General features: G+C 38.1%; 1 protein-coding gene and 1 long non-coding RNA gene across 2 annotated transcripts in view; both read right to left on the reverse strand.

The window, feature by feature from the left end:
- Nucleotides 1–648: 648 nt before the first annotated feature.
- Nucleotides 649–12813, reverse strand: LOC139117301 (uncharacterized). The gene is made up of 4 exons (XR_011548493.1): nt 12719–12813; nt 4554–4645; nt 3503–3961; nt 649–3261 (listed from the first exon to the last, which is right to left on the reverse strand). It is a non-coding gene; the product is annotated as an uncharacterized lncRNA (long non-coding RNA).
- A 147-nt stretch (nt 12814–12960) lies between these two features.
- The window catches only part of LOC139117697 (atrial natriuretic peptide receptor 1-like), a 74971-nt gene continuing 68247 nt past the window's right edge, over nt 12961–19684 (reverse strand). The window contains exons 11-19 of the mRNA XM_070680942.1: nt 19228–19299; nt 18095–18296; nt 17117–17269; nt 16612–16786; nt 15766–15912; nt 14597–14720; nt 13815–13883; nt 13317–13491; nt 12961–12995 (exon numbers count right to left, since the gene is read on the reverse strand). Of these exons, the coding sequence (XP_070537043.1) occupies nt 12961–12995; nt 13317–13491; nt 13815–13883; nt 14597–14720; nt 15766–15912; nt 16612–16786; nt 17117–17269; nt 18095–18296; nt 19228–19299 (1152 nt within the window). The remainder of the gene's footprint in view (nt 12996–13316; nt 13492–13814; nt 13884–14596; nt 14721–15765; nt 15913–16611; nt 16787–17116; nt 17270–18094; nt 18297–19227; nt 19300–19684) is intronic.

Below are 19684 nucleotides of genomic sequence, written 5' to 3' on the forward strand. Positions count from 1 at the left end.
CTGTTTTTTTCCTTCCGGGTAAATACCTTCACTGATAACCTTAAAAGATTATACAACTACAAGTAAAAGCCAAAAAGACATTTTCGACGGAGGTGCTGACAGATTCCAATTCCAGCACAATAAGTAAATGGTCTTAGATTCTTTCTGTGGTATGTTGATGAGTTTAAGAAACAATTGCTACCACTGTGAGTGCTAGCATGTTTATACTAGAAGAAAAGTAGCAGTGAGAGAGATATATCAGTGGGACGAAGATCATAACAACTGTAAAGTAAACAACATCATCTGGAAAAAGTGCAATATATCAACAAAGACAGCAGAACGGAACGTAATCGTGATCGGATTGGGGTGTCTCTCACAGTTTGACATGATGCACCACGTGACGTACAACATCGATGAAGATCGGCTCTTTTTAAAAACAGTTAGACACACGTGTAGGCCGCTTTCAGTGTGTCAGCTCTTTTGGGAAATTGTCCCTCTAAGACTAAAAAGCACAATATTTTTCTTCAGAGACGTATACCCCATCCATACCTTAAATTGACCGTGAGCAAGCCTAATCTAGAAATCAAAGCTCAAATAAATTTTGAAGACAAGTGTAAGTTGATAATGTTTAACTATATTTTCATAATTACTCTCGTGACATCAGAGCAGTTGATTATAATACTTTTTATTAATCACAGCTCTTGCATTGATAAAATCTCACAAGTAGAATACATCCGATTTAAAATTCTTTGGTCATCCAGAGGCAATCGTACGCCTTAATTGATGGGTTCATAGTAAGTAAGTCAACATTCATTAAGATAGACGTACATATGGGGTATCTTTTGGGGAAGAAACTCCAGATGTTATTGTCGTGTGTCGATCGTGACTATTGTTTTCTTCCGTTACATATGATTGCAGTTAGTTAACTTCAGTTTAAAGGATTCGGTTCAACTTGTCAGTTTACTTGATCTTACGAATTTAAATCAACATAAGAATGTTTGGTAAAAGAGTCTTATCAAAGCTATATTGCGGACCCCCTGAAAATTGAAATAGCATATATTTTGCATCATGTTCCTTCTGTCTGTAAAGTCTCGCTACAGGAACTATATATTCCCCACTCTCATGATGATACGAATTTTGTGATGCTTAACATGTTTAGTAAAACCAACAAGAAAGTAATTTTGCAAAATTAATGTTAACAAATGATTTCTTGTGTTGATCTGAAAATCCATTCGTAAACAATAACATCGCATCTCATACTTAATGCATTGTCATTACAAGACTAGAAACGCATGTCAAGGTACTAAACGTATAAAAAGAAAGTGCGTTTATTTCGTAGATCAAAAATAATAATAATGTTGTCAAATGTGATAGAATATTTGTTGTCCATTGAAATGCCATTATATCTACCAAAAAAGAGTTTTTTTCAGAAGAACCATTCCTTTGCAACAAGGTGCAAACAATGGTCAACGAAATATTCTAGCATCTTTAAAACGACTTCTTTTCTTAGACCGTCATTTGACCATTTACATGTAAATTGTCCGTTTTGACACCGAAATGCATAATTGTATTCACGGTATGAATGGGTCAGAAAATTTGTTTATTTTGTTAATTAAGTTCAACGAAAATATATACAGGTACTGCAATTGAGTTTCTCGCTATAATTAAGTCACATGTTCAGTTCTTAGTAGATAATTAAATGTTTGGAAAGGACCAATACTTGTTGTGGACCCTTAAATGGCTAAATGTCATGAATCTTTTAAGATGTCTGTGTATATATATGCATGGATAAGTATGTGTTGGTGGGTATACGCGATTAAGTGTTTGTCAAACCAAAAGGAGCACAACTGAAAATGATATTTCTAATCTTCGAAGTTCATGGATAGAATAACATGTATATCTGCCTAGTTACTTGTGGTTGCACTAGCTTGCAGAATTAAGACAAATAGCTCAATTTATTTTTTTCTCTTATTCAATATGTGAAATATTGTCTGAACAAGTTTTGATATGACTTTGAAAGTATATATACTAAGTAATCTTAGTATTGGTAAGGCCCAATGATAGTAAGCTCATTAGTATTAAAATCATCCAGAATAAATGCACAGAATTGATCTGACTTTCGACGTACATCGCTAATATTTAGTTTCAGTTTGTCCGAAAGTTGATAAGCAAGATATACTGATCACCAGTCATCTGCATAATTAATGAAATTTTGTAATTAAGTCGAATAACACCTAAACATCCACTGTTCGGACTTCGAAGGACACCGGTCTCACGTAGAATCAGTTATGCCGAAAGACTGATGAGTATGAAAACGGTGATTATAATCCATTTACATAATAATGAACTTCTGTTATTAGATCATATATTGAAGCTTACTATACAGAACGTGATCAATCACAAAGTAGAACCGATGCTGACTAATTTGCATAGTTTCCCTTTGCTAATTCTTTCCTATGTAAATATAATGTAATACCGCATGTGACCGGCTTTGAAATGCGGTCATTACCAAAGTTTGTAAAACATTTACCGACTCTGAAAGTTAAAAACATTCGACACACAGATATAGCTGGCTGAATTCGAATCAAATACTTAATACTCGAATCTTATATGAATTTTATTTCATGCAAAATAAAAATAGATTGACTATTTTACCTCATTGTTATATTGTATCAGGAAGAACACTATCCGTATTTAGCTTCCATACGATGAGGATTCTGATATTATAAAGTTTTCAACCGCGAGCCACTTAAGTTTTATATCAATTATATTTTCCACAGTTGTTTCAATTATTGTTCATTAAAACGGCAGGTGCTCTAGGTGAGACAATTCCTTAACATAGCATGGATATGGTCTCGAACTTGGTCATTGCTAAAAACGTCATCAACAATCAGTAATAACAAGTGTCAAGTATTTCTTTTCCTGAAAGTAAAAGCACACAGTTATTACACAATCTCGTTAACGTCAGTGAAGCACAATGTTAAATGGACCAGGTTGAAGCACCTTCTAGAGTTCAGCTGTTGTTGAAGTCATGATACCGCTGGGATGCAAGTTCAACGTCATACTGGTGGAACAGGAACGGAGTGAACAAAAACAGCTGCATGATGGCTAACGATTCCCCTGAGCAGCGACATGGACCGGCATTAGACTGTTGTGGTCTTATGTAATTGAGAGGATAAAGGCATGGAGGTAGACACAAGCTGCTACAGTCTCCCTCTGTCCCCCATGGTGACCATGTAATCCAAAATGACGCTTTTAGGATGCACCTTGTAATGAACGTGACTGAAATTTAGAAGGTACACAAGCAGCCATTTGATGACAGTATGAGTGGTAGTACAAGCTGAGAAATATAGAAAATGTAAGAGTCAATGGTACAATAAAAGGTCTTAAATGATAAACGCCCCTGGGGTTAAGGCATACACAAGCTTACACAGCATAAATAACTGAATACCACTGTCACTGATCTTCGCAGATTATTTCGTCAGTGTAAATTTCTATCTGTAAGTGTCTGTGTTTGTCTTACCTCCTTCAACAAGGTCCCAGATGAGGATTTTAAGGTATCAGTAGCTTACGGATAACATTGTCAGTAATTTCTGCTTGTACTTCTGTTCTGCTTACAGCTGTATTCTATATCCTCAAAGACGAATCAACATATACAAGGTTATCACATTACTAGTTTGGAAAGATATGGACGGATGAGGTACAGCCATTGTAAGATTTGGCGCGTCGTTCTGATTACGAAGGAAGCCGGTTATTCATCAGGCTTAGTGATGTAAGCCGTCCTGTGATTGGAAGAGAGTCGCAGTATATAATTCTTCGAATTTGGCAAAAAGCTATCCCGAAATCGCCAAGCTATCACTCCGAAAGCAGGTCATTTGAGCGGCACTTATCCCTTCAGGTTATTCATAATCATATTATTCTTTGAATTGTGATCCTGTCCGTGATAAGAGTTGAGCCAGTACGTTGTGACACTACCCTTTCCCTGAAACGACAAGAAATATGCCTATCACACAACTTGGACATATTCATTGTCGACTTTTAACACAAACGACATTATACATGTACTCAGGGGGTTGTACGAGATAGTGATATCTTGCCTCTTAATGGTTGTAAAGTGAAAATAACCTAAATTGGCAATAAACTCAGCAGAGAGCTATCAATCTCATTTCCAAGTTGAGAAGAAATATCATAATATTAGAGCTTGCTTGGTATTGGAACAAATGCCTTCTTATGTATTCAATAAATATTTACAGAGTTAACTCCAATGCGCATGTATGGAATCTGAAACACATTGTTAATATATACATGAAATAACACATATTTCTCTGCTGCATTCTCTGGACTTTACTTGCTAGTAAATGTAATTTCTAATTATATAGCATAGCAGGGGCTTTAATGAAAATACAAGCAAAGGTTAAAGCCAAATAAGAGGGTTTCTGAAGAATTTAACTTCATTTTCACTCACATGGCCGTACTGTTCATCTGAAGCAAATCCGATATGTGATTTGAAACGTTTCCGAAAACGGTCGTTTAGGCCATTCGGTCATGATCAGAAGAATATAACGCTAAAATACCTTCATTTCCACCTGTCCACGCAGTTCGACTTCAAATCCATTAAAGGTATTCAACAGATTGACCGTTGGGACACTGACATGTATCTTCAATGCTGCAAGTAGAAAGGCTCTATCGTCAGTAGCTTGATACTGGTTTTACAGGATTACACGATGTCCCTTAGGCATAAAACAGCCGTTTAGAATTACTTTGAACTTCAAAACTCAGCGGGGAAATTGGGCTGAGACGTCGGTCACCGGGGATGTATCACTCCCTTTATTTAAGGTAGTACGATGCACTTCGAAAATGAAAGACAATCTTTAATCGAACTTTTACTCAAACTTTCAAATATTCTCTTGGCAAATCAAGAATGAAATTCACGGGTCCGTGTGCAAAGTTTTGAAATAGAGAAACAAATGTCCTAACATTTACGTATGTTTGAAATTCATCATGGGCGCCATTCCTGTATTTACTCTATGGGGAAAATACCATTTGCGATTTAAAGAAAATAAGACGTTGAATTTTTAGTCCTTTGGGCCAAAGGCCCAAAGTACTAATGTGATGACGCGGCCTCTGTTGTTGTATACAGTGGGCCGTATGCCGTGGACGCAGGTATCTCAGAAACGCTTCAGTAACTTTTTCTGAAATTTGGTCTGATGGTCACTCGGGCACTTATCTCAAACGGTCTTTTTTCTTCTTTTTTTTTGATTGAATCATTTTAAAGTCACTTTTTAGTTTTTTTGTGAAAATCAGTATTTTCAATTTTCCTCAAAACCACTGATTTGATCATTTCTTTGTTTGGCATGGGTGTTCGTATAGTTGAAATGTGGTCAGAAATGTTGAAATTGTGGTGAGGTATGCCTTAATTTATTTTAAATAATATTTTTATCAATTTGTACTTGAATTTTAGTTGATTTTAGTCAATTTTGATAAAGTTACCATGTGCGCATGCGCTGAATACAAGTACAGATATTGAGTTGAAGAAGAACCAACGCCATCTTCTTTCTCGGTCTCGTCTGATTTACGTTTTAAACTTTTTCACGTGTATTAAAATGTGTCCCTTAAATATGAAGTTGACAGTGACGGTACTTTGGTCGCCGTTGCGAATTTTTGGTACGAAAGGCTCCTTCAATTGACAGAAGAACGATGGGCTCCGCAGACCCTACTCACCGGGTACCGGCAAAGCCATGTCTTTGGCGGCAGATCTGTCAGTTCTACCGAGAAAGGCAATGCCACTAGCCCGTAGTAGGGCTGCGATAAGCTGGCCCAGAGCGAGGCTGCAAGGATGTGACCTGTTGAAGAATAAAAATCGACGCCATCTTGTTTCTCGGTCTTGTGCGATTTATTACTTTTAAATTTTTCCGCTTGTCTTTCAATGTGTCTTATGAATATGAACCTGACACTGATGGTACTTTGGCGGTTGTTGCGCATTTTTTGTACGAAAGGCTCCTTCGATCGACTGAAGAATGATGGGCTCCGTATTCACCGGGTACCGGCGATTCCATTTGCTTGACGGCGCAACCTTCTTGACGGCTGACTTTAGGGGAGAACCATTTGATTTCTGGGGGGGGGGGGTATGGAGGAAGAGGGTATGGAGAATTGCAATTTTTTTTCCTGTCAGAGTGGCAGCAATTTTTTTTTCTACTGTCAGACCTGCATCAATTTTTTTTTTCCAAATGGAGTAGCAGTGCAAATTTTTTTTTTATTGGTCATCAAGTTTGTAATGCGTTGTATATAAGGGAGCCGTCATTATTGACGGTCTGAAACTCCGAAATTTCGAGTGACCCTCCCCCCTTCACCAACCATGATGAATTTGAGTAACCTTCCTCTCTAACTCTGAAATTTGGACCATTCCCCACTTATAAAAGTTAAATACCAATACATGTAATTGTAAATTTACAAAATACAGCAACAGTAAAGACCCTTCAAATCCTGATATGCCATGCTAGACTATCATCAGCTATCTCATGATGGTTCAAAAAAGGTGAACACATCAAAATGAAATTCAAAGTCACAATAAAATAAAGATATAAAAGATCACGCAGTATCTAATCATATAGTATATTGTTTAATTTGGATGGATATTATGACAGGGTTTTCACTAGGATATCTGACCGGGCAGAATTTGAAAGTACAGGGGAGAACATGAGGGAGGCTTAGGGGGAAAGTGTCACAGGGGCTTTCCCCTATCTTGCATGGAAATTTTTAAGATATTGATGTGTGCAATGGTGCAGTCTGGTGCAATCTGAGAGGTTTTTTAATTTGTTTACTAAGTGAAACTGTTAGAATACCCCAAGGGGAGAGCACGAGAGGGTGTTCCCCCTCTCGTATTGGAAATTTTGAGAAATTGATGTGTTTAATGGTGCAATCTGAGAGGAGTTTCAGTTTATTTTGCACTCGGTAAAACTGTTTGAAAATGACATTGAACACTGATATTTTTTACATTTTTTGCATGATCAGTTTTTGAGTCACAATATTCAACAACCAAACAATGACAATACAATTTGTGAAAAACAGTTCTGTTTGCCAGAGACTGAAGACAAATGAATATACAGGAACGGAAAATCTGTGACCTTCTTGTGTCATTTCTCCAGCTGCCAGCTTTTAATGAAAAGCATGAATATGGTATGTTTGTGATCCGGTGTTTGTGGTCAGAAAAACAAGGCTCACACATTGTATTTCATTATATTTTGTTTTTCCTCAATTTTTCATTGTCAAGGTACATCTTTCTAACAAATTTATATTGAGAAAATAATATATTGGTTTTAACACTAGTTTATTGACTCCTGTCTTGTGTTTTAAATTTTCACAATTTACAGAAGTCAAATAGTCCCCTTTAGATAGTGCCTATGCCATTGAGATATTGCAACAGAAATCCTGAAAATGATTTCTTGGGTCAGAAAATGGAAGGAAAACATTGAGTGTACTGAGGTGTAAAGTAGACCTATGTAGTGCATGCTTATATCATAAGTGCTGGGAAAAGAAACATAAGAATTGCTTGTGGTAAAACATTTGCGCCGCCTATGGCGGCGCGCCGGCAAAGAATACATGAGAATAAGGTTTCCAAATTTTGCTTATTTCTGGTGCATTGTGACAATTTTTTTTTCTCTTCTGTCTGTTATGACAATTTTTTTTTCTCAGGCCATGACTGGATCAATTTTTTTTTCTTCTCTCTCACCTGGTGACAATTTTTTTTTTCTCAAAATCCTCCATATCCCCCCCAGAAATCAAATGGTTCTCCCCTTATATCAGGGCTACCGAGCAAGGCAATCCGCACTGGTAACGTGCAGTTGTTTTGGCGCAGCGAAAACTTCAATATTTCGTCGTAAGTTGTGTGTTTATTTTGTTGTAATTATTGACTCTGATGACTGAAGAGAAGGTGTGCGCCTATTTTGATCGATTTTTGTACGAAGTACTTGCGTATCACTATCAGGCAGAGAACACACAGTTACGAGTGGAGTGATACGTACCGGCCGCCGCGTACTATGCATATAATAATTGGAAGTTGGGAAACGGAATGGCCGTTTTACGCACCCCTCGCCGAGTTTGGAGGCCGATTTCCCTCACAATAAGCCTCAACTATATACTAAACCAGCATCGATGGCCTCCAATACATCTTAGAATTCATACCTACAAGCCTCTTTGCGTCAAAACGACCTTCTGTCCGTTTTTGGGTGCGATTTCCGTGTTTTTTGACGTGATGGAACACTTTCATTCTACAGCTGTGGGCGGGGTCAGACCAGCCGCGCTGTGATTGGCTAATTTTTTTCCGATCGACCCCATGATGACCTCTCTTGTTTAGATCGCTCAGGGCCCGGTGGTTTCATCGGGTGCGAACTCACAACGTATGGTATCTTGTCACCTAGCGGAGACATTAAAATTACGCTATAGAAAGGGATTGCTGATAGGCATATTCGAGAAGACTGTTACACCGTTACTCAAAAGCTACAACCACTGCGGGGCGAAACTATGCCCGAGTGTCTCATATTCTGCGAAGCATATTTTTACCTCAGAGCACTTTTTGGCCGGTTGCTAGTGACGACAGCGAACACATTGTATCAATTTATTTTCGATAGAATATCGATCGAAATCTGCTGGCGTATCGGCTCATGCGTTCAGGTCACGTCATGAATATGTCCACAATAACCCGTATATATTGACTTACATACCATAGTACCAACGTATCCGTTGGTTTCTTGAACTTAAATTGAATCGTCGACACTCTTTACAGTTTTTGTGATGTGTTTATGTTTCAGCACATTTTGGCGCACATTGGCCAAGTTTTGCGCTATTTTTGGCTGGGAAGGTCATGCGAGTGAGCAACACAACATAGTATCAATTTCCAATAAACAATATCGATCGATAACGTTCACCGCTCGATGACAGTGGACACTTTGCGCCCGTTCGCCTCCGTTCTGTTTTATTTTTTCAAATTTACAGGAATTTTTATCGTTGATATTCGCCTAAATTTGGTCTATATTACAACAAAATGACAGATATTTGGGCTGTACAACTTATGAGACGCATACTGGTTAAAATGCGTCAATTTAAGACCCTTGTTCTGCATATGTACACGCCGTAAGATCGCCAAATTATGGACGGCAACAGTCCGTATATTTCAGTGATCGGAATAAAAAATGCAAATAAAACATTTTCATGGAGAAATTCATCATTATTCATTCAATTTCATCATTATTCGTTCAAATTGAGGAATTTGCACCGGCGAGAGTGTGCAGTCTGTTCGGTGTATTATACGTCATTGTTTTCTATGGGAATCAAGCCTATTTGCCGCGTTGTAAAATGAAAAATATATCTGAAAAAAAAACCCCAAAAAACATTAATCTAATTTTTTCATTTCGCTTTAATTCTTAAAGTGTTTGAGATAACACAGCTGATGAAACTTTCGTTTTATTTTTTTGAGTTTCCCTCTTATTTTTATGAAATGACAAGTTAACGATCGTTTGGCTGTTGACTGTGTTTTTCACCTATTGTGTATATGAATAATAATTATCGCATAGCTATTTTCAGATGCCAAAATGTCATAATTGAAAGGTCAACATATAAGGAATTGAATCTGCAACGCTTTCATCAATATTAAACTGTGCAGGAGAAAATTTGGCGAAATTTTAAACATAGAGTTGAAGGCGGATTTGACTCTCTGTGATGTGTCCGTTATGATGTGTGGTGAAGACACTGAATCATGTACGGTGCTCACTGCGAATGTACTGTGATGTCGAGTTCTGAGACGTGAAGGTACATTTCACCAACTGTTTTTTACTTGAGACTTCCAACTGTGTGGTTAAGTTGCCGCTCATCTGTGTTGATGTATCAACTTCGTTCGGTGTCTCTCGGCTGTCTGTTTTGTACAAGCATTCTAGTGAGTCTGCAGTGTTTTGTTGGTTTTTTTTTTTTTTGTACACAGGATGTGTGTGTTTCGCAGTGGGACAAGCGTTGTGACAGGGGACGGCGCCCTTGGAATTGAAATCGGCTCTATATACAAGACAGTGAAACAAAAATTACACATTACTATACATTAAACGCAAACTACCAATCTATGGACGCGGACGATGTGTACGTGTGGAATTGCTTTCCCTTTACTATATTTATACAGGGTCATAGCACTATCGATTCGCCAGTGTCTCGCCATTTATTCCAAACAAAATAACTACAATGATCCTGTTATTTACCATATCGTAATATAAAACAACTTTGGTAGAGCAGATGTGAAGTAGCCTTCATTTGGGCCCTATATGAGTTCGAACCCGATTGAAACCACCGGGCCGTATTTATGCCTCAAACGAGCGATCAAAACAAGAGAGTCATCATGAGGTCGATCGGAAAAAAATTAGCCAATCACAGCGCGGCTGGTCTGACCCCGCCCACAGCTGTAGAATGAAAGTGTTCCATCACGTCAAAAAACACGGAAATCGCACCCAAAACGGACAGAAGGTCGTTTTTGACGCAAAGAGGCTTGTAGGTATGAATTCTAAGATGTATTGGAGGCCATCGATGCTGGTTTAGTATATAATTGAGGCTTATTGTGAGGGAAATCGGCCTCCAAACTCGGCGAGGGGTGCGTATAACGGCCATTCCGTTTCCCAACTTCCCCTTATTATATGCATAGTACGCGGCGGCCGGTACGTATCACTCCACTCGTAACTGTGGTAACATACAAAACACAGAATGAAAAATATGATCGATGACACGTAGCAGGGGTGGAATGGCTCGTGTCTGACAGACCACATATACATGTATGCACATGGAAAAACAGTGGTCGGATGTTCTTTGGAGTCGATGATTTGTGAGGACGAGGTAGTCATATAAATCACAAATTGGTTTCAGGCGAGTCTGTATCAGGCGGGTTGGACAAGGTACGAGTTAACTGGTACCCAGCATGGTCAGTTTATTCCTCTTTTGTTACGTAGTACTGTATTCTAGCCTTCAATGCGGCGATGACCTTAGAATTTTTAATTGTCCGTTATAGCACGGTCAGTGAAGTTGAACCGAGCCGCGCAAAGGCAGGCATGTCGTAGTTACAGTTGAAGCTGTAATGTAAATTGAATACAGGGAGTGCACTCTTGTTTCACTATTATCGGCCCATTGCTTGGCCTAAAGACATGTCATTCTGCCTGTCGATCGTTGTCGATGCTCCTGATTTTTTGTAACATCTAAGTATATTTGAATAAACGTCGTATGAAATACGATTTCTTGCCTGTGATCTTATTGGTTTTTAATCAATGGTGGAAGATGCATAGATATACTTTGAGGAAGGTGAGAAAAGGTGTGCCTCACAAGATTTGTCAAACGTGTTTGTATTTTATATTCATTTATTCGCAAGAACCTGTCACTGTCACAAACATGCAAATGTGTGTAAAGGCAGGGATAATCCTGCACATTTCTTAAAACTCTGTAACCACAGACCACATTGGTTTCAAACTTTGTACACAGGTTCTTTATGATGACAATTACATTTTGTTCCAATTCTGGTCAAATTTTGATAGTTGTATTTGTGATCCAATTTCCCTCCCTTTTCATTTGTCACAACACGTTTCTCTCTGCAAGTGCCATCCCATGGCCTTGAAATTTGGTATGCATGATCCTAGGGTTGACCTCTGCCACATTTTATTAAAAATTATGGTGACATTTTCATATTTGCACTTTTGGAGCATTTCCTCCCATTTTCAGTCAAAAAAATCATTTTCTCCCCACTTTTTGGATGCAGTACTTTCCAACTTCATACTCTTGATCTTCGAATTGTCTTCTTTTACACGTCTGTAGAGCAATCTTTTGTCAGAAAAATCTTTTTCTCTTAATTATTCTCAATGCATTGATACATACATGTACCAAGAGCATTTTGAATCTCTCCACATTCTGGTAAAATTTTCATATTTGAATTTTTGGGACAATTTTCTCCATTTTTCGGCAAGACATCATTTCCTCTCAAATCGTTCGATTCCTTTGAAACTTAATATTGATATTCACAAGGGTAAACTAATTTCAGTATACTCCCTCTTGTTTGCCACATCACAAACCAAATGTAACCCCAGTGTCTCTTACAGTGTTTCTACCAATTTTTATATCTATCAATATTCACATCATGCATTTATCAAAATTTCTTAAAGTGTACTTCACTTAAAATTTTCACTATGAACAAAAACTTGCTTCTTGAGGCCTACAATTCCACCTGTCCACTTTGACTACTAAAACTCAATGCACCTGTCCATCATAGGCAGACCATCATTATTTCCAGCCCTGTACAACTCCTTTGTACTTATTTTCTACACGTTGTCATCCAAAGGACGTCGGTGCCCCCGGCCCCATGTTTTCTTATTCCAAGCCCCGACAAGAGGCAGAACAGAAAAACACTGGAAGAATTTCAGAGTCCGAATATCAGTCCCCGTTGCACATTCTACCTTAAAAGAATTTAATGGTCTGGTACATCAGCTATTCGACTAAATTAATGATGGCCCAGTTAAAAGGGTCACAGATCTACATTCAAGCGGTTACGTAATTGATGATGCTATCTTTGACATCTCGTGGTATACTGCGGCCTACATTTTTCGACAAAACCGCTTTTAAATATCGCCCCTTGAGATGTCACTTATGAGACTGTTATAATAAATAATAAATATTCGGCATTACTCTCTAGGTATTGTCAAGCCTAAAATGTTGAAATATTTTCGCTTACGCAGTCCGTTTGATTCCATTCTCGACGCAGTGTTGACAGTATCGCCAAAGAGACAGTACCGGGGCATCTTCAGACCAACTACGCCCGCGCACACGGAGCCTCAAAACAGAACGACACTGATACGTCAATATGTTATAGATAAGATAATCGAAATGTTTGAAGTGCAACAGAAGGCAGCAGAGTAAATTTGTCAAAATTAAAAAGTACTTTTATCTTTGAACTTATGTTGCACAGCTGCCTGGTTATATGGTTTCCCTGACTGATAAAATCAGCAACTCTGGAAATATATTCATAGAGGGCATGGCCTTCTTAAAGGACAAACAATTTTAGAGTAGGGGAAAGCGTTTTTCCGAATTTCTGTACTGATCGACTACATTCTTACTACTGAGCATGATGTTTGTATAGTACAGATTTGCCAAACGATATAAAATTTCAGCAACGACCTTCAACTTAATCATGACATTCCTACATATGCATTTCTCATATAAAAACTCTAATGCCATATGTGTATGTATGCTAGACAATGTCGATGGACTATATATTCGAGCCAAAATGCAGTCACTGGTAGTGACACAAATTTATCTTATGCATATCATACCTGTGTGTATGCCGATGCGCAATTTCATGTGCTCGCTTGGACGATGCCTGATCTTGAAAGTCTTTACAGCATCGAGCAAGGCCAGCGACATTCGGGCTATTTCGAAGGAATGCATGTTCCCATTCCGCACGGGCAAACCAGACACAACCATGTAAGCATCGCCGATGGTTTCTACCTGATAATTAATGGTTGAAGGATAGTTTATCATAGATGTACAGTTCAGTTTGGAAATTTTAAATAAAAATGGTATCTTGTTATTATCGTTTGATGTGGTGATTAACTTCGGCGTGCAAAATTATTGCTCTACTAGTTACTTCACTTAAGAATATTCCGAAACATCATTAGGCCCTATTGGTTACTCTGGTGGATGGTCGTGTTTGACGACGAATTTTCCTCACTCATTCGTTTCATTCTACGGGCCATTGCTTGTTCCGCCCGAGGGGGCTTTTTGGATTTTATTGTTTTAATCGAATATCGCATTTTAGTTTAACCTCTGACCTTATAAACATCGAAGTGATCGATGATTGCATCAAAGCACGTGTACAGGTCATTCAAAAGGTCGACAACCTACATAGAAAGAAGAAGAGAAAAATGTGGTCAAAACGTGGCGAATCGCCTCAAACGGAGACTATGTTGAATCATGTAGGTAGGTTTACTACTGTATTCACTATGAAATGGAAACATTTACGATGTTATTTAGTCTCTGACCCTTATACTATAATTACATTGCACTAGAAAACAAACTTGCAATGGCTTATCGTAAAATTCAGAAAAAATGGGTGAAATCACTATCACAATTATAACGTTGCTATATTTGAGCAATTGTTTGATGAAGACCATAGATAGTTGATCACTCGTAGTTCATTTCATGGTGCAAAATATCAGACGAATAGCAACATCATAGATGTGAATAGTAATGGTGATTTTTAGAGTTCGTAATCACACTCGAAAATAGAAAAGTCGTCAATCTAATATTTTACGACTGGCAATTTAGCATCACTTTGACAGTTATCAAAGCGAATGAATGTTCTTATGTGCACTCCATGCTCTTTGACTACAGACTTGCAGGGGCACGAGAAGATTGTTAACGACCCTCGGTAATGATATGCATGAGTCTGTGCGTTTCGTGGAATTCAACTGCAGTCATACTGCAGCAGCTTTTACAGGTGCATTTGTTCTATGAAAGTAAATTCTATCTACTTTACAGATCCAAACTATGAATCTACCCTGCATATTATGTGTCCACTCTGTGGACTTGGTTAATCAATAGATGAACAAACCTGATAAGGCGTGCTACTCGCAGAAAGGGCAGTAAAACCGACGATATCACTAAAGTAGATTGTGACTGCATCGAAACTTTCAGCCTCCACCTCTTGGCCTCGTTTTAACTTTTCTGAAACTGACCTATCAAAAAGAAGTGCAGCAATACTTCAATACCCAAACGCATTCGTTTCCACTATTCCTACTCTCCACCTTGGAAGCGAGGCTTATAAACTTGCCTACTTTTTCTACCAACCTACCTAATGATGTTAACAGTACGTACGTAGGTGGTGTAATGAATGCGTGTCTATTCATCATACAGTAAGTTAATCAGTTGCGAAATAATCAGTCATGTCGAACAAAAATTTCAAACACCAGCTGCACTTCTCCTTTTGATTGATATGGTATGCACATGTGCTTGATGTTTTTTTTAAATCTTCAGTTCAGTCAACAGCAAACTTCCCAAACCATATCCTCGAATTAGTCCTCAGAAAGAAGATAACAGATAGATATATTGATGTCTTGTATTACTTTAATACCTCATTTCACAGAATGTAATGAACAGAAATGACCAAGGGCAAGAAGTAAATTCTAACCAAACGCTATCATTGAGACCGCTTCAATTGATACTATTGGTTATCTGCCTATGTTTACTTTTGCCATGCTATTTGCATTTTTACCGCTAGGTAAATGGGGATAAAGGGTGCAACGCCACCACGTGACATTATCCTATAGCTTCATTTTTTTTCTCTTTCACTTTTGCCTCTTTCTACAAACAACACGGAATCAAAAATAAAACATAGACATTGTATGTCTGCACGCATGTACGTAGTACGTATCTATCTATCTATCTATCTATCTATCTATCTATCTATCTATCTATCTATCTATCTATCTATCTATCTATCTAATTATCTATCTACCTATCTGTCGCTCTATCTATGCATCGATGTATGTATCTATTTATCTACGTATGTATCTATGTATATATCTATGTATCTGTGTATGTATTTATGTCTATCTATCTATCTGTCTATCTATCTATCTATGTAACTATAAGTCGATGTGTAATTATGAGTGTACAGTGTATGTATCTATGTGTGCGTTTGAGTTTCAGCTGCCTTTTCATCATGATGAAAGACATTATTGTAAAAAAACCAAATTGGATCGATTGTCTACAAGTGATTACCTTGGAAGAAGACGATCGAGTAAATCTTCGGCCCTCTTCTTTTCTTCTAAATATTGCAAAGTTCTTTCTTCAACCAATCCTTCTAAATTGTTGGCATATTGTTCCATACGGGCAAGTAAGTTATCAAGTATGTTGTCACCTTTCTTCCTATATGAGAACAATAACGCAAACAGAAGTGCATTAGAGATTAGGAAATGGAGAGTTTGCAAAAGGAGGAGTTCTTTTAGGGGTGATAGATATTTTATAGCTCATTCACTGATATCATTTGAGGGTAATAAAAGTACAAAAAAAAACAGCTGACGTGATAGTTTTATGTGCATGTGCGCGCAAAATTCGTCAGACTTCGATATTTCGTCCCCTCAAGCAACATGTCACCGGGTTTTTAAAGTGCAGATATTTTGTAAGTCGTGATTGTTGGACGATAAAATCAACACAAATACAAAACAATGAACAATGCTAGTGAAATTTAGCTCAACAATCATGCTTTTGAGCAAAGTATCTAATTTCCGACAGTGTCTTCAAGTATTCGAAAACGTTTCTGTCTAAATAACCATCTTGACTGTCGTATATGAATCGAATAATATACCATTTAAAGAATACAATGTATTGTTACGACTACATATTTCTAGGACATACTATAAATAGGATAAAATGTATGCAAATTGAAAGTCCCTGCTATTTTATATCCGCAATGAATCCCGCAGAGGTATTGCTTATACCCTTTTTATAAGTACATAGAGAATCTTACTATACAATAGGGAGAATAGAACTTGCAATTGTGATACAGGCGATTAGAATACAACAAAGAGACCATGTTTAAAGTCAATAGCGATTTATCTTACATACGTTGCGGGATTTAATTTGCGTACAATTGACTTGATACTCGATATATCTGGACGGTCAGTGGGATCTTCAGCCCAGCATCGTGCCATAAGAACGTCTGCCTCACGGGGACATTCCCCGTCACCTACAGCTGGCCTGAAGGGTGGGTCTTCACCTTCTTTGACCTTGTCGACGATATCTAGGTGAAGTGAAGCACGACGTGTAAAGGGAATTTAAGTTGAAAGCCTGCGATTCGTGTGACACATGTTTTGGTGCCGTTAATCGCAGGAGTTGATTAGAGGATCTGTGTCATATGCATAACGGTAGCTATGAAAAGCAAAACTAAGAAAATCGGAAAATGTTTGCATAATAAGGATATGACGTGCAATAAATTCTCGTCATTCAATCTTCAAAGAAGTTTACATTGAACAGTCTTAGTCAAACATTACAAAAGATGAAAAACAGTGCTTGCGACGAGACACAGCACGCCAGTGATTGACTGCTCTGAAATGCACATTTTAACGCATACCTTGGGGAGAAAGGCTCATGTCACTCTGATGAAACGTTCCGCACCGTAGGGCGATCTCCTGCATAACAATACCGAAGGCATAGATGTCTGACTTCGGAGTCCCGCTTTGAGGTATCTCACCGCGTAGCAGCTCTGGAGAGCTCCACAGGGCTCCTGTCACAGGAAAAGAGTCAGGCATTTACATGTAGGCATAGGTTCAAAGCAGTATGTTGGTTTATAAACGATCAAATAATCTGGTCTGACTAGGAACTGTCTTTAAATTTCGCGGAAATGCCAACTAACTGTCAGCTTCTTTCCCTATATCCGCTCAGACGTGTCCCAGACTGATCTTACTCAACAGGTTTTTAAGTTATCACTATGTGTCTCTTTTGTGGAAATGTTGTCTCTTTACATCAATAGTTCAAGTGGAAGAAGGTGTATAACTTATAATTGTCAAAATGAATTGTTTTCAATGTTCACGCACGTAATTAAAATCTCTATCCATGGACATTTGCAATCCCTGTCGTCCATGCGTTTGTATGATGAAATATTGATGAAGAAACGTTCCGCTTGCTCTAGTAAAAATGCAAGGTTTTCTAGGGCTATTTTTCCTTTGCTCTCAAACTGTTGGAAGTCTGAACCATTTGCTCTATATCATCAAAACATCAGATTAAATCTCTGCTTGATTGACATTATCAGATACCGAATACTGAGATTCACGCGGTAATTATACTTTTGTGGCCATCTTAAGTTAGGAACTTTACTTATATATTATACAGGATAGTGAATTCAATCGCAAAGGTTAATGCTGTAACAATTGCCTCGCGATATAGTGATTCTCTGTGCCAATACCAAATTGTATTATTCTGGCTCGTTTTTTTCCTATGGTTAGTGTATATTATTATTCATGCATGTAGCAGTGGACGATATCAGACCTGTATACTAGGATCTCATATTATGAGATTTCCTTTCATTTCTGAATAAATTTTATATTCATACTCATATATACAGCGTGTTCATCCTCCTCGAAGTCACTGTACATGCCGGGTCCGCCATTTTCAACCATAGAGGGAGCCTTACTCCTGATGTCATACAATCCGAAGTCCGTCAACTTCAGCACAAACCGACTGTCCACTACACAGTTTGACGACTTCAGGTTACCATGGCACTTCAAAAAGCTGTTCTGAAGATATTCTAGACCCTGTGGCGAAACATTAAAGTTTGGTACGTGGAAAATGATTAAAGGTGTTGGGCAACTCTAATTGTGCAATTTCATTTAAGTCTCCAAAGGCTACTTACAGTATTGCCTTACGAGTAAAAGGTCAGTGTGTGAACCTAGCAATTAAACATTGCTTTGTAATAGGTAATTGGAGAGACTTGCTAATCGTAAAACGAAATTATATTTCGTATAAATTCCTGACAAAAAGGAACACAGTGTGTCGATGTGTGCAGTTACGAGTACAAGTGACTTTTAACGCAATAATCTGCACACCTATGACCGATTCGAGCTCAAGTCAGGTTTTCAAGATATCAAACTTGTCGCCCTAGATGGCGGGGAGAAATCTCATACAGAATGATACTCCAAATATTTTCGGTGGAAAAAGACTATACTCCATTACTAAATGCTTAAATGAGATTGCAGGGTGAGCATAGATCGTAGATATTTACAAAATTATGCACTCAGTCCAAGAATGTACTACTATAGTTTTCAATTCGAACGTATGGAGAGAAAAGGACCTGACAGAAACAAAACGTGGCCCATTTTTCCATGTCTACGTCTATTTACAGACACTGCTTAATTTTAATAGGGGTCCTTTACTTAACGCTGTCGTTTCAAAATTACATGGATCCTATATTGTTTTGATTACTGGTCATTTTCACGACTAATTGGTCGATGCGATCTAAACTACAAGGCTAGTTATGCCAGATTACTATTTCTTGAAAGATAAATGAACGGGTAAACGTTTTCAATTTCCGTTACTCTTAACTTGCAATGTTGTTTCCTTCTGTTCTCAACCTGATGCTGTAGAGCAAAAAGGATTTAGCTTTACTGTGAATGTTATAAATGTTACTACGAAGGCATGAGAGCTTGTATTTCGCTGATTGGTGCAATTCATTGGCAGACTACCTACCTTGCAAACATCCAACATTAATGAATATCGGAACATCCAATCAAGTTTAATGGCGTCGTTTTCGAGAATGTCCTGTAAACAAGTCAGATTAAGTGGCTAACATTTTGCGATTAAGTCTCCAAAGAATTTGCCCGAGCACTTGGAGTTTCTATTAGTACAACGCTGATTATTCCATCTATTGTTTTTGCAGTTGTTGAAATTCCTTTCCAAGACGCCTAGTACACATCTGTCATGTTGTGCATTGTATTCGCACAATTGTGTGAGTCAGTACAAGTTTGTAAAGTCCTTCAACTTGAGTATGTGAATGCATTTGTAGGCTATGTCATTATCTTTTGTCGCACTTTGCCCGTTGTCCTTTCCTCGATTAAAACCCGTCCCATCTGACCATATCGCAAACGTTCATGCCCATTCATCAGTGACGAGAGGTTAGACCTTTGACCACACGCTACGACTTAAT

Source organism: Ptychodera flava, chromosome 18 (genome assembly GCF_041260155.1).
Source record: "Ptychodera flava strain L36383 chromosome 18, AS_Pfla_20210202, whole genome shotgun sequence".
In the NCBI taxonomy this organism is placed as follows: domain Eukaryota; kingdom Metazoa; phylum Hemichordata; class Enteropneusta; family Ptychoderidae; genus Ptychodera; species Ptychodera flava.